The sequence below is a fragment of the Athene noctua genome, chromosome Z (genome assembly GCF_965140245.1).
Source record: "Athene noctua chromosome Z, bAthNoc1.hap1.1, whole genome shotgun sequence".
NCBI lineage: Eukaryota > Metazoa > Chordata > Aves > Strigiformes > Strigidae > Athene > Athene noctua.
Genome location: NC_134077.1, coordinates 40,295,922 through 40,311,772, shown reverse-complemented (window position 1 = coordinate 40,311,772; position 15,851 = coordinate 40,295,922). Strand labels below are relative to the sequence as shown.

General features: G+C 35.4%; 1 protein-coding gene across 2 annotated transcripts in view; it reads right to left on the bottom strand.

Annotated features, from left to right (window-relative positions):
• The window catches only part of CHD1 (chromodomain helicase DNA binding protein 1), a 56,795-nt gene that overhangs the window by 25,731 nt on the left and 15,213 nt on the right, over window positions 1–15,851 (bottom strand). For both annotated transcript variants that reach the window (XM_074931187.1, XM_074931188.1), the window contains exons 3-15: window positions 13,338–13,542; window positions 12,264–12,365; window positions 10,918–10,985; window positions 8,676–8,825; window positions 8,124–8,401; window positions 6,350–6,575; window positions 5,412–5,512; window positions 4,977–5,155; window positions 3,818–3,945; window positions 3,055–3,271; window positions 2,378–2,467; window positions 1,328–1,518; window positions 46–234 (exon numbers count right to left, since the gene is read on the bottom strand). In XM_074931187.1, coding sequence (XP_074787288.1) covers window positions 46–234; window positions 1,328–1,518; window positions 2,378–2,467; window positions 3,055–3,271; window positions 3,818–3,945; window positions 4,977–5,155; window positions 5,412–5,512; window positions 6,350–6,575; window positions 8,124–8,401; window positions 8,676–8,825; window positions 10,918–10,985; window positions 12,264–12,365; window positions 13,338–13,542 — 2,124 coding nt within the window. The remainder of the gene's footprint in view (window positions 1–45; window positions 235–1,327; window positions 1,519–2,377; window positions 2,468–3,054; window positions 3,272–3,817; window positions 3,946–4,976; window positions 5,156–5,411; window positions 5,513–6,349; window positions 6,576–8,123; window positions 8,402–8,675; window positions 8,826–10,917; window positions 10,986–12,263; window positions 12,366–13,337; window positions 13,543–15,851) is intronic.

The following is a 15,851-nucleotide window of genomic DNA, read 5'->3' as shown; positions in this document are numbered from 1 at the left end:
TAGATCTATCACTGAAACAGCACAACTTGAAGTGTTATTACTTACTTGTAATATTGCTTCTGCAGTGCACTCATTTCCATCCTCAGAATTTGCTCAACTTTGGCAGGTAAAGACTTTTCTACATCTTTTTTAACTCTTCTCAGCAGAAATGGTTCAAGTTCTTTGTGAAGACTTGCATAACCATACTCTCTCCCTTTTCCATGCTCCTCTTCAAAATCTTCCCAGGAGGAAAACCTTAAACATAAGAGTAAATGAACACAGAACAGTGACATACTGTGAATGACCTGAAGAAGCAAAATTCAAGAGGATAGATAACACAAACATGGAACATATATACCAGAAGACACACACACATTTGGATTTCTTCCTTACTCCCTTCTGTTTAATTTATCCAATTTCTGAATTTTCATCTCACAAGAAATTAAAAAACCCTCTGCCTATAAATATAAGAATGGAATTTTTCAAAAAAATATATAAAAAATTACAAATTTTAACTTCCCCAGAAGAAATCCAACTTTTTTTTTCTTCAAGGATACTCACCTAGATGGTTGAAGAAATTCCATTATTACATTTATCAAGAGCAGCATGAAAAAGCAGCTGCATGGCTGGACGGTGTGCAAGAGAACAAGAGACTATTTAATGTACACTTTGCAGCTTATATTGTCTAGCTGAAGAGTTAATTATTTTGTGCTAACAGACTAGAACTAGATTTTTTGATCAAATGAAGAATGGATACTCGTGGCTTTGCTTGTAAGGTTCTGAAATCAGTACAATCCATAGCTCAAACTAAATGGAGCTATGGTGTTTGGCATTTACAAGATGTCTGACAGCAACATGTGTGCTCACACATGAGTTCTAATTTATCTTCAGTATAAACAGAGGTCAATACAAAATAAGGTCAATACAGAAGCTTACTCTATCAAACTGTATGGGAAATACGGCTGACTGAACTACACAATATTGGTCATCCTGGTACAAAATTGTTTTCATAAATAGTATTAACACAGAAAAGATTCCATTCTATTTCTCCAAATCAAATCAATATGTGTTTATTTTTTTCACTAAGACAAAGCTTCTTTTCCAGGTTCTGACATATATCAATCCATCATTTTTGTGGACTGCTAAAATAGAAAAAAGTGCAACTGCTACTAGTGTTAATTTTTAGGAGCAGTGTGAAAAAATATATGCATCTCCTTCATGCAGAATACTTAAAATTATCTTTCAGTACAATTCTCTACCTCTAGTTTCTCAAATCACCACCACACTGCTTCACAATAACAAACTTGACCAAAAAAATGTTAAAAAGAATCATGTAAAGCTTCCTTACTTTTCTGGCATGATGAAGTGCAACAAAGACCAAAGCTCTTTAAGGGAGTTTTGCAGAGGGGTTCCAGTAATAAGAAGACGGTGATTAGACTTAAAGTCTATTAAAGTCTTGTACAGAAGAGAGTCGTCATTTTTTAAACGATGAGCTTCGTCAACTCCTATGAATGCCCAATTCAGACCACCAAGGAATGACTTAAAGAAATGGAGGAAGGGGGGAACATTATACAAATAAACACACTGCATAATTTCCCACATTTTATAATCAAGCTATAAACACCATCACTTCTTGGTTTATTTTAACAGAACATGGACAGCTATACGTTTTTAGTACTAGCTATGCTTTTACATTTGCCAGATTCGATGAAAGGCTGTACAAGCATCCCATGAAAGCATAAATTAAGTTTAAAAGGAAAAGAACGCCAAAAGTCTGACCTACATTAATTTTTACGTGACAGGAAAAAATCACTATCAACCTCTTCTTCTTAGCATGTACAAAAAAATGAAGTAAAAATGTTCTGCTTCTTGACTGTCCATGAAAATTTCCATATACTAGTAGAAGAATTAACTATAACTCTGTGTGTTATCACTACAAAGACAGTATGAATACATGTACACAAACTACTATAAGCACAATAACAAAGAAAAACTATATGGGATTTCAGAGTTCTGTATCATGTTTGGGGCTAGGAACTGGGTTATTTTTCAGTTCTTTGATGGTGGTCTCCAAAGAAGTAGAGCTCTTGAAGATGAGAGGAGATTATTACAGTAATGAGAATCCCAAGCAAATTGTAGAAAAATAAGTGTTACCACTGAACAAAATGGAAAAAGGCTGAAAGTCTCACCACACATACAGAAAATCTAGAAGTGCTTAAAAAAAACAGAAAGTCACATAAAAAAAGCCCCAAAAACTCAAACCATGCACTGTCATACTTCCAAAAGCAAAAAGTATCACACTCTTCATAAATTTAATAACCCACAAACCAAATACATGCAAGTCTACAGAGTTCTAAGCTGGAGAAATTACTTTTGTCTCACTGAGAAGCATGATTACCTTATCCTTCAGCAAAATTTCGTATGTTGTTAGAAGTATGTTAAATTTTAACCGTTTGGTCTGCAGATGCATCCATTCATGAGTTCTTATCTACAAAAAGAATCAAAAGAAAAAGGTGGTGTTGAATGAAATGCAGCAATGTATATGACATACAGTAATATGACACACAGTAATGACACAAAACAAAGGACAACACATTAACAAACACAAGAATAAACTTCCAATGTGTCTGATCACTCCAGAAGTGTTTTGTTTAAACTTCTGAAGAAACAGCAAATAATTTCTACAAAACATTTTTTACTTTAATGAGTAAGATTACTAATATTCAGAAAACAAATTGAGAGAACAAACCAACAACCTTTCAGGAAATAAGATTATGACTGGCTTGCTTACACATTTATTCTTATTATATCCACCTGAAGAATCATATGGCAGGTTAATGTCTTCAAATGAAGACTACATTTTTAAACCTGTTCACTATTAAGCAGAAAGGAACTCTGTCACACACATTTATATCAGATCAAAATCTAAACTTTCAATTTGCATCTTAAACACATAGTATTTCAGTAAGTATTTGATCAGTCCTAGCCAAAACACTGGACGTTAGCAGAGGACAGGCATATGAAGCGAGTCTTGTTTACCTACCAGCTGTTCCAATGAGCAAGAGAAATACTCACCATATTTCTGCTAGTTATATCTCCCAAGTAGACTACAGCATTCATCTGAGGAGCCCAAGTTTGAATCTCTCTTTGCCAAGATGTCAAGGTAGAAAGTGGCACAACCAGCAAGAAAGGCCCATACAACTGATGTTCGTGAAACAGGTAGTTCAGAAAAGAAATTGTTTGTATTGTTTTACCCAGACCCATTTCATCCGCAAGAATACAGCTATTCCCTCTAAAAAAAAAAAAAAAAAGTAGATGGGGGATGTAGAGAGGGGGAAGGGTTAGGTAAAATTATCCTTTGAGCATAAAGCCCACTCATACAAGCTTTTGAGATTTTTCAACTGTAAACCTTGACATTTATTTCCATAAAAACAATTTCTAACCCCTCTACACAATACTTCAATTGAATTAACAAAAAACCTTGCAAGTAGTCCTCATGAGTCTTGATTTTAGAAGTATAACACTACTGTTAACATTTCAGAAGAGTTTGCTTTGGATCTTCTCATTTTACTGTTTTAAGCTCGTTTGTTTTTTAAAGGTATGACTTACTCCCATAGGAAATTAAAATCAAAGCAACAACAGAGCTTAGCTGTTTTCTCAGGACAGACATGGAATGATGTGCTTTGCTACTGATTGAGCAAAACCACTACCCTCAGACCTCTACTTTGAGCTTAATGAAACCCTCCACCTTCAAAAAAATATACAGAAATATCAGTTTCAAAGTTTTACAAATGCTTACAGTTTACAAACAGAAAAACTAATTCCAGACTATACTTACTTGCACCATGAGTGTGCAAGCCAGTTCAATCCATTTAATTGATAATCTCTTAACTCTAAACCTTCATGTCCTCCAATGTAAGAGGGTTGTTTCTTCAGTGCAACAAACCTTGGCCTCTGTTTTAGAACCTGTCAAAAACAAATTGATCATCAGTCCTACTATTGACTGAAGTTATAAGAATGTCTTCCTACAGAAAAAATAGCAGTAGGTACTGAGTCTAGTCTTTATCCATCAATGAGAACTAGGCCATATAAAAACACAAAGCAATTTGTAAGTTGAAATTAATTCTATTGACAATTTAAATTTCATAATGGGAGTGACACTAACTCACTCAAAGTTTAAGTACCTAATTTAAAATAAATTACAATACTAAACACACCCATCTCTGCCAGTAAACACAGGACAGGTATATATAAAAAGCGACTCCTAGTAGTGATATTTTCCATATATATTACTATGTATCATTATTACTGTACTGAACAGCCATCAAAAAGTATTTCATAATATGTATCTTATCTCCAGATTCATAGAAGTTTTTCCATATTTTTACTGTTGTAACTGATGTGGTGGCTTGAACCTGACCAGCAGCTAAGCCACAACCCAGCTGCTTATTCACTTCCCACCCCAGCAGGACAGGGGAGAGAACTGAAAGGGTGAAAGTGAGAGAAATTTTTAAGTCAAAATAAATAGTTAACTGGGTGAAAGAAAAAAACCCCCAACCAACCAAAACAAATGCCAACAACCAAAAAGGCTCCCACAAGTGACAAGAGTCACCCATGAACAGACTGATAACCAGCAAGTCTCCAAGCAACAGCCACCTTTAAACCCCCTGCTCAGCCCACCCAGTTTTATTGCTAAGCATAACATTAAGTGGCATGGAATATCTCTCTGGTCAGTTGGGGTCAGCTGCACTGGCTGTGTTCCCTCGCAGTCTCTTGCCCACTCCGAGTCTACTCATGGTTGGGAGGGCACAGCAAGAAACAGAAAAGGACTTGACACTGCAAACACTGTTCAACAACAGCCAAAACACCAATGTATTATCATCACAGTTTAGGTCACAAATCTAAACCATGGGCCATACAGGCTGCCACGAAGAAAATTAACTGCATTTCAGCCAGACGCAGTACAAATGATTATAAATCCACTGCAAATTACATACCTTGCAGTCCTTAAAGGGAGTGGTCTTGGATTGATTTCTGCTGAAGTACTCATCAATGCAAGCCTGAAACTTTTTGGCAATGAGAGCACCATCTTCCCAGCTACATTCTGAATACGGCAGACCCTGCCATTTACAATAGTAGTCTGGATAACCAGCCGCTGATTTCTGATTTGAATGAGCTGCAGAAATGCACCAGATGTATCTGATCAGCATTTAACTTCTGCATCTTATGAAACACTCATTTTAGATAAGACAACATAAGCTAGCTTCATAGCACAGACATTATGACAACTTTTCTCTTTACCTGAAGTTTTGTTTTGGATTAAGATGTTAGTGATATTTGTATTCTAAATTTCTTAACTACAAATGCAACATAAAAGCAGTGAACATACAGCATTCTCAGCACTGTTTTTTGTCCATAAGCTTGTAACATACCAATTATTCTTTCCACTATCTGATATTGTTTATGTAGATCATCTGTAAGCTCCTGCTGGCAGTTGTAATATTCCACATCTTCTGGAGAAGCATTTTTCAGCCTGTAATGGGAATTAATTTACAACACTTACTACACTATATAGTTCTAACACTAAGAAAATCTGGCAGCCTTAATGCTCTCAATGTAAGCATCACAGGAATGTTGCTTAAAGAGATTCTTTGAAGGGACAGTTTAGAAAATCCTAATACAAAACTCTTGCATCTGGCCTAGGTGCCTCATCATTAATGACTGAGAATGCTTTCAAGAGACACAACTACTACAGCTACAGGTAGTACTAGTCATGCTGCTAATACAGAATATCTATTCTCAACAATAAGCAGTGTACTTTACAGGGTATTTTCAAACAGTATTCAGGGTGGCTCACTCTACAAAAATCCATTTTATAAGCTGCTAAAAATCCCACCAGTATTCATTGATTATAATAAACATACTAATAAAATGGAAAAGGTGACTTCGAAATGTATGGATTCTTCAGGGTTTTGTTCTCAAAGCTTGAATCTCAGGTTTGAGCCAAGAAAACTGAATTCTTCAAACTAATGGCTAATGCATCAAGAAAACATTAATCTCTGCAGAGATTCCTGAAGAACTCTGATCACAGTATAAAACCAAAATTAGTAGAAGGTACAACTTATTTATTTTTATACACTACCCATCTTGTTAAAACTCCATTTGTAACAGAAATACATTAAAATCAGGTTTAGAGGATTATCTTACAGGATCATGATCACAATGCTTTAACTTTTGAAGCTTTTGTCTTTCTGCTGCATAAACGCTTGATATTATGCCCTCAAAACCAGGTAACAGGTCTCAGAAACACAACAGAAAATCTACATTATTATGAAATACGTATCATGGAAGTCTACATAAAAATATTCACCATCTTTTTGTTTCCTGATCCTTTTTCTTATAGTTGTCCAGTTTCTTCATTCCTTTAACATTTTGTTGCTTCAGTGTTTCCTCAGTTTCCCAAGTGTTATGGATGTGTGACCAACCTTTCCATTTAATAAGATACTGTATTTCTCCTGGCTCTTTTGACTTTTCAAACCCAGCATTTGGGTCACCATCTGCCTCAACTGCATAGATGGTGGTTGCAGCACCTGTGGCTGAGAAAGAAACCACATCATAAGCCTTAATTAAGTGTGCATTGTCATAAATTAACCAGTAATAAATGTACTGTAGAAAACAATTAGTGATACTTTTAGATAAGCATATACTTGAATAGTATGCTACACGTTTCATGTTATTACTCTTATTTGAATTATGATGTAGGTATGTTAACACATGCACAAGCAGTCAAAAGAGAATCAAAAAAGACACCAAAACTTCTGCACCTAACCTACAATATCTAATCTTTTCTCATGAGAACTTTCTTTGCATTCCTAGCGTTTAACATCATCACCATGGAATGCTCCACTAATGTTGCTTGTCGACTTGTGTTACATTGCTCTCATCTCTGAGCACACAAAAGACATCTGACATTATGCCTGGTCAGCCTTGAGACATCAATAACCTACTACTAGGGATACTATGAATCTATTTCTTCCTAAATATGTTTTACTATGTTTTTTCTGCCTTTGTTATCTTACCTGAGAAAATTTTTAATTAAGAACAGTCTGTATCACAGCTGAAGCATACTAGCAGCAGGAAACAGGCTCATTTCTGTGAGGACAGCCAGGTAAGGAAATGAGCCCAGCAAGCTGCAGGGGCCAGATAAAGCCACAGAGAGTGGCAACAGCAAAAGACAGCACAAGCAGCAACATCATCTGGGCAGGAAGAATATAAGAAGCTTAGTTTCAAAGGCTTTGACCACAGCAGTAACACTATGTACTGGAGCAGGACAGACTAGAATATGGGACAGCATGGGAGGAGAAAGTTGAGAGGAAGTAGAGTTCAAGTCCTAAGATGGGTCAGAAACTTTAAAGACTGAGCATAGCTAATGGAGAAAGGTAGCTCTGAAGTGCAAGGGGCTCAGGGTTTGAGGGGGTTTTTGTGTGTGTTTTTATAATTAAAATCCTGACTTGCAGACTCAAACACGTAAACAGAACTTCTAGGCACTGCATCCCATTATTGTTGGAAATATGACATGCCTACCACTATTCACTAACTTTTCAGAGTTCACATGCAAGTGCACCACTGAAATTTCAGATGCATTTTGTAGTCACCCCACGCACTGCACTGTATTGACACAATCTGTACAGCAATAACTGAAATCATAACCTTAGTGGTTCAGCCTTGCCAACACCATCTTTCAAGCTTCAGGTTACTAGTTAGCTCTCCTGTCTAGTCAGCTTTCTCCACTCCACTGTTTTATGCTGACCAAGTATCACTAAACTGTATAAAGAGTGTCATAACAATATGGTATGCATTTATGCAATACAGAGTTATCTTCCACTTCATTTTTATTTTCTACTTAGGTATGCAATTCTTCTACATTTTACTTTGCAATACTTAAAAGGGACTTTAAAAGGAACATCCATATGAATAAGACAGACAAAACAAGATAATGTTTTGGTAACCTAAAATTATTAGCATTTATAAACCCCACAGGTGACCTACAGCTGAGAACATTGGCTGAAGTTGCACCACAATGCACTCCAGGATCTTAACACTAAAAAAAAAAAAAAAAAAAAAAAAAAAATAAAAAAAAATACCTCCTTTTCGGCCAACTCTACTATCCATGAACTTCTCTATAGTTTCAAATTCATCTTCTTCAGTTTGTGGGACATCTTCTCCACAAACTTCTAACAAATCATCAGAATCTGTCTTGGTTTCTTCAGCTTCTTTGTAACTAATATTGACTGTTGCCTGGCGACGAGATCCTCTCTTATCATAATCATCGTCATCCTCCTCTTCCTCCTCCTCGTCCTCTGATGAATCAAGCTGCCTCTTTTTCAGTCCTGAACTCTTTTTCCCACCTTTTGGTTTAATTCTTGAAGACAAGAAGGTACAACAGAACAACAATTTTCAACTCTAAATCTTCTGTATTGCTTTCTGAATACATGTGTTTCATGAATGCAACTTTCAGTTACAGAAGACAGGAAAAGGTATTCACTAGAAAGCATTAGTATACTGTCATCTTTTGTGTCTTGAAAAAATTCGATTTTTAATAAGCATTAATGTTTTCATTTTCACATATAGTAGCAGTAAATATTCAATTCTTTATTAGAAATAGTACCAGAGTATCCAAATGTGTGATTTCTTACCTGTTTGGAGGTTTCCGGCTTTTGACCTTGTTTTTTGGCTCATAGTCAGATTCGCTCTCATCACAACTGCTTTTCTCCCTATCTTCTTCTGATTCAGTATCAAAACCAGTACCTGATACTGACCCTGATCCCGACATTTGCCAGTCTTCACTACAAGTATTGGAAAACAAAAAAGAGTAACTTACACTGTGATTATTTTTTTTTAAATCAGGTTTTCATTCACAGGGTATCTGCTGTAATTTTTACATTCTTCACAGAAATAAAAATCCTGTAACAGTTATTTCAGCCAATAATACAAAAAATTGCCATCAAGGAATAACAGGTAAGTAAAAATGCTCAATGGCTTCAAAGGCAGTTGGACTAAGCTTTTTGTTATCAAGAGGTAGTCTTAAAATCCAAATTAAAACAAAAATCTGGATTTCTATATGAATTTTATCATTAAGAAATGAATTAACATGACATTAAGAAACCAAAGCACTTAACAAGTCTAGCTGGAGAGATACATATTTATCAGAACTTACACATGCTCAAATCATAAATCCCTGTCATGTGATATTCTGAAGAGTCCCATATTGTCTAATGCCTGTGGTCCCTGTGGCCAGTGTGAAGAATCAGCAACTTTGGCACAGGAAATCAAAAAACAGAGGCAGAATTGAGAAACGTCCAGAAAAACCCAAATTGCAGAAACCTATGAGTGGCACTGGCTCTCAAAAGCTCCCACTAAGCTCCCAAACCAGTGGCTCACAACCAGGCAAGATACTACAAGACAGACACTTGTGACTGAGCAGCAGGATCTCCTTGTTCATGCTTACCCAAGATCTACTTTGCAATGGCAAAGAGGTACCTGATGACTGACAGTATCTTGCTTCAAATTCTGACCTTATACAGACAAATTTAAACTTAATAGCTTCAAGAAATGGAAAAAAAAAAAGTCTGGTATATTACTGAAACATTGCTACATCTTTGTACTAACATTCGGTTTAGGTCTACTGGACCAAGGTGCTACAGCAGTAGTAATATTCAAAACTGAACTATTATTACCAAGAAATCTCTTCCTAAAATTTCCAATCAAGAAGCCTAGGAATTAGTGCTTTGATCCTTCTCTTCTCGTTTTCCTGTCTTCCAGGACATTGGGCCCTGGAGGAAATTACATTCCCACTGTTTCAGTCATTCAAGACAAATCTATGTATGTGTCTATTGTACAGATGGCACATGACCAATAGTACAGAGTGTCTTATTACAATACTTTCCTGTAAGCAGTAAATTTTATAAAAAAGTAAATAGAAATCCATGACCTGTATTTATTTAGAAATACAAAAAAACAAATCTAAAGTACCATCCTCTAAGGCTTGATCATGTACCAAGTTATATACGAGAAATCTCTAATTTGCTTGTCAGACAACAACATACTTGTTCAGAAGAGCCACAGGACATAAATTCAGGCACTGGATATATGAAATGATTTAGTTATGGGTTCCTAAACGTAAATATCTTTCTTGTAATGGAGTATGCCATTAAATGCAAGCAAATTCTTAAGTAACAAAAGACTGGGTAGCAGCCCATTACCACGAAAGCACCGTTTTGCACAGTTAAGTGCTTTTTTTTGTGTCTGCCTTTTTTTTCAGCTACCATTTATTTTAACATATTATACTGGCAACCCTGAACACTGAGGTGATTCATGAACTGGGAGAAGAGGAATGATACAACAGTTCAATTTCTACACACCATTCATAAGAAACACAGGTCACTGCCTCTCACTGCCACAATGACAATGTATAATCGTTTTCACAAACTTTTTGATTATTTAGGAGCTAATTTCCAGTTAAAATTCTTTGCTAGTTCACTACTATCAGTACTATAATAGCTTTTAAACATGTCCAAGGGAAAACAAAACATAAAAAAAGAATTTAGCATTAAGGGATTCTAACAAATTTGTTGAGACAACCTATTTAAGCAGTTTGCCATTCCTACAAGAATTTTTAGGGAGGGCCTTCATCTCAAAAATAATCTGCAAGAGATTATTTTAAAAATAAAAGCATTGATGAATGTTTTTGAACAATACCACAGACTCTTGCTCAGAAACTAGTATGTTCCTTTCAGAATTTATTTTAAAAGTCATTTGGAAATGCAAGATCAAGATGAATTAAATGGGAATTGCAGAACTTCAAGCGTGAAAAAACAAAGCATGAATTATGAGCGTATGTGACTGAAAAAAAATTGAGATATTATGAAAATATCTTACTCTCTATGTTTTTTCTTCTTGGTTTCACTGGATGAATCATCTACAGAATCTTGACTACTTGACAAGTTCTGAAGGTGAAGAAAATAAAACCAATTTATTATCACAAAAAGAATGAAGTACTTCTACCATTAAAAAGATAAATCAGCTTCCACGTCCAAATTAGAGGCGTATTATAAATATTTTATGCTATTCATCCCCAACAGTGTAGCTCTTAATGCAGAATTAGATAAAGATTGCTATTGTTTCTGTATTTAGCCATCTATGAATACATTATACTAGTACAGCTCTACAGAGCATCACAAAAAAACCCTGTCTTAAAAAATAATCTTTGTGCCTACAGAAAAACAGGCATTGTTTAAGCTGCCCCAAGTTAATCAAGACAATGGTTCTAATAAAATCCTAATAAAAATCTCCTACCCTTAGGAGCTTTCTCACCTTCCACATTCTTTCACATTTAAACACGAGTTTATGAAAATTTTGAGAATAGCATCTTTCTTCTTCCTCTATGCTCAAAGGAAAACCAAGAACCCTCTTATAAAAATGAGATTTTCCTGAAAAAACAATCTCATCAGGATTAAGTTTAGGTTTAAATTATCCTGAAAAACATCTTTCAGAAAGAGAGAACAACAGCTGTAAATTAATGTTTTAATGATAGGTGATTCTGGGTTTTAAGTTTTAATGAGCTACTAAGCCACAAATAACAGAAATTGAACTAAAGGAGTGTGACTACATTGCATAACTTTGATGATGAAGAAAAATTCCATTTAAAAATAAATTCCATTTTATAGTCACTAGTGTCCTTAAAAGATGTTCTTACTGCACAAAGTCAACATTTCTTCAGCCTATGTTTTAGGTTTTAAAATACTTGGGATACAGGTGTCATTCTTAAACACAGTAAGTCTTTTGTAGTAATGGTCACAAAATCTGCAAAAATGTAGTTTTCTACTCCATATAGAATTTTTGTAAGCCACACCAGATACCTTTATAGAGAAACAAGTTGAAAAAAGATCTTTTAGCATTTTTAACAGTCTTCACAAAATTCAAGAAGCCAAAAATACAACACAAGTCAGTATTGTGTGGTTTGCATATTTTGTCCATACATTACAGAACATGTACCTAAAAATACCGCATAGTCAAGGTTTCTATAATTTTGGCACAACTCACTTGAAAACAAGTAACTAGAGATATTTTTACTTTTGCTTATAAGAATGTCAGTTATTTGAATGTTACTTCTAAAACCAGACTTTTATAAACACTGGGAGAATATCGTTTGGCTCTACGTAGTTTTATTCTAACATACGAGACAGACACGTTTACATTTTAAAAATCTAAGTTATGTTATTCACCTCTTCTGAACCACTGTCCGATGAGGCTGCCTTCTGTTGTTGTTGCTTCTTAAGCACTGCTGATCTCTGCACAGCAAGTATGCTTGGACTTGACTTCCAAAACTGAACAGGAATGGAGATACAAGTCATTTAAACATACTGTAAGTCTCCAGTTTACCACATAGTTACTTTTCCGGAATAGCATCACTGTTAAGACTGTGCTTAATTTTATAAATTAAAAAAATTCACTACAAAATACTGCATGCAATAATAACATCAGATAGATTTTTAAAGCAGTAAGATTTCTGCAGAAGAGAATGTTATGTAATAATTCCCAGGACAATTTCTATAGCACGTTTAACAATGGTTGTGTAAGTGTTGCTAAAATAAAAAATTTATACAGTAAATTTTTAAACTGACGCAGATAAATCCTTTCAGACCACTTAGCTGATATGCTTTTGTTTCATACAATACTGAACTACATGAACAAAAATGTAACAAAGAATACTTAGCAGTTTTCAATTTTTGTGGTAATTAATATATGACTACCTTTCACAAATATTGTCTGCCACCCCAATTAAGTCCATATAACACAAGAGAGTGCAGGAAATTTTGGTGCACAGGATTTAAGAGATTTCTAAACACCGTTTCCTGAATTTAGCTGACTTATTGATAGAGAAAGCCAACAGCATGTAAGCCTGAAATTTTTATACAATCATTCATTGATACAAGAAGACTAAGCATTAAAGAAACAATGTAAAAGTAGAATTTCAGAAGTAACATTATGTGTTTCTTTGTCCTCCTTAAGTTCCAGTAAATTAGTGCATGTTTCTGCATGGTGAAATTTAGGTAAGCATTTAACTTAAAATACTTACAAAAGGGAGAATTCTAAAAGCATCAATTCAAGTACTTATCCATGAACAACTCAGCCCAATGTTTAAGACAGCTCAGCACATGCATTCGCTAACCCAACCAAGTTAAAAATCTAATCAAAAGCAGTTCATTACCTCTTATTTTTTTAAATGAAAACTACACAGAAAGATTTTTTAAATAATTATTTCCCCCACAAAGGGTTCATTTATGTGTTTTGTTTACCTCAGAGCCATCAACTTTTGGCAGTTTATCCTGAATTTGTTTCTTCTCCCTAGATGTGTCAGACTCTGATTCTGACTGAGTGCCTGACTCTGAGCCAGAGTCAGAGTCACTGCTGCCTGACTGGCTGCTGCTTCCATCACTACTGCTTCCAGAGCTTGAACCAGATCCAGAACGTGATGCTGACCCAGAATCTTCATCTGATCGGCTGCAATGAGAAGTCAGTAGGATATTACACAATTGCCAAGGTAACAGGATTAAACTATAATATATAAGACTTATATATAAATTATTGTTTTCAATCTTTATAAGAACAACAGTACTCCTTAAAAAAAATTAAATTTAGAAGCACAAAGAAAGTTATGCAGACTGTATTTTTCTGTTAAAATAACAGCAGCAATATTCCCCATGCAGACAACTCTAAATTTGTCACTGAAGGTATGACTTCTGCCAGGGCACTTTCCTTAGCATACACTTGAGCTGCCAGATTATTTTACCAGTATATTCAATTTTGCACCAGATTTAACATACTTAGAAACCACAATAATTAAAGATAAATATTTATTTTATGACCACTTAAAAACTTAGAAACATTTAGTTTTCTATACCAACTTCATAAAGTAGTGAGGTTAAAACTTTAATAAGATTACTCATTAGGTTAATACTACCATATTTCAAAGACCTCATGAGAAAACCCATCAGAATCATACTACCACAGGCCAAAATAATTTAAAATTACCTACACATATACTGGAAACACTTAAAAACCAAAGTAAACATGAAGCTAAAATCAAAACTGATAAAACCAAAAGCCTGTATCAAAACCCTAGTTGATCTCTGCCAGCACAATTCATATGGCTGACAGTCAGCCAGAGACAATGAAAGAGTGGGGAGAGGGCGGACTGGTCATTGTCGGCCCTGGAACACACTTAATTGACATTTTAAAACCACAAAATAAAGCAAAATTGTTCCTCCTTCTGTTTTTGCTAACACCAACAAAACTACACCAGTAAAGATGATACTAAGCTACCCATAAACAGACTCCTGTAGACTGCACCTGAATCAGTCATCTGCAACTGCCAACTTTGAAAGAAACAGACAATGGTGAAGCTTCCTTGCTCTGAAGGGGAAAATAGGAAGAAACATACTTCTGTTGGGTTTCCTTAGGCCAAGAGGAAAACTAGGAAGCAACAAGGATGCTCCCAAACTTCCTGTTTCTTTCATCAAAGGCTTACTTAAGGCATAGTTCTATAACACTAACCTCATTTGTCAAATAAAACAGGACACTCACTACAGAATATGACTAGAGTGTAAACTGTTTATCAAAAACTAATGGCACTTCATGATTATCTTCCAAAGAGATTTTAATTGTAATAGTGTTCTTGTACACAAATGTTACCTCACATTTAATGCTGGATAAATCAGTCCATTATAAAACAACAGCATTCCTCAGCACAGCTAAGTGCCATAAATAAACGTCAGGGGGACTGTGGAAGTCAGCACTAGCTATAAATGAAGAGAATCACAAGAAAATTTGGCATGGAGAAAAATACCAGCCAGACAAGTCCTAGTGACAAAAAGCCATCAAAAAAGTGTAAATCCTACATAACTTTGGAGGAGAAGGGAATCAAATACTGCCATGCAGGGCAAGGCTTGCTCAAAAAGGGCGATACTAATGTGAATTACCAAATTTTAAAAAAGATGCAAAACACTAAGCCATGAGAATGGTAATTAAGTTAGCTTTCCATATACACTAACACAGTGCTAACCATAGCTTCTGTTCCACATAGGGCCAGAGGCAACCAAAGCAAAGTACCTCTTTCCTAAGGTAACATGAGGGAACCGACACTGTAGTGAGCCATCTTGCTCAAACAAATTGCCAACATTATGAGAAACATGTAAACCGGCTACCGGATAGAATGGTGGAGAGACTAAAGGAGGGCGCGGGGGGAAGAAAGACATTCCAGTTTACTTAAATAAGCAAGCAAAAATCATGTCAGATCACAGTTGATGGGAAATTTTAAATGGTTTGATGTTCTTCCACACAGGAATTAAGTGCTAAGTTCAAAAACAAATGAACTGAGATAGGGGAAAAAAGTCTAGTAGATAGTGCTGGTTGCTCTGGAGTTGGACGCAAAAACCTCTAAGTAACTCCAAATCTTTTTCTTTATGAAGTGGTCAGCTAGCTATCATCCAATGTCCCCATTAAGCAATACCAACCTGTCAACAGATGTGAATCCAATAATCAGACAAAACACATCAATTCCTTATCTTGCCAATAAGCTCTCAACAGACGTGGGAGTCTGGGAATGAATTGTCATTAGTCTTATGAGCAGGATGAGAAAAGTAAGAGCTTATCAACCCTGGTTCTCACAATAAGTTGGCCTGATCTGGACAAGAGCAGACTAATACAACCCAACTTCATACTCACTAACAGGAACATCTGACAAGAAAACAAGTATTAGTCAATATTCAGCCACGTTGCTAATAAATGCAAGACTCCAAACAAGCCTGACA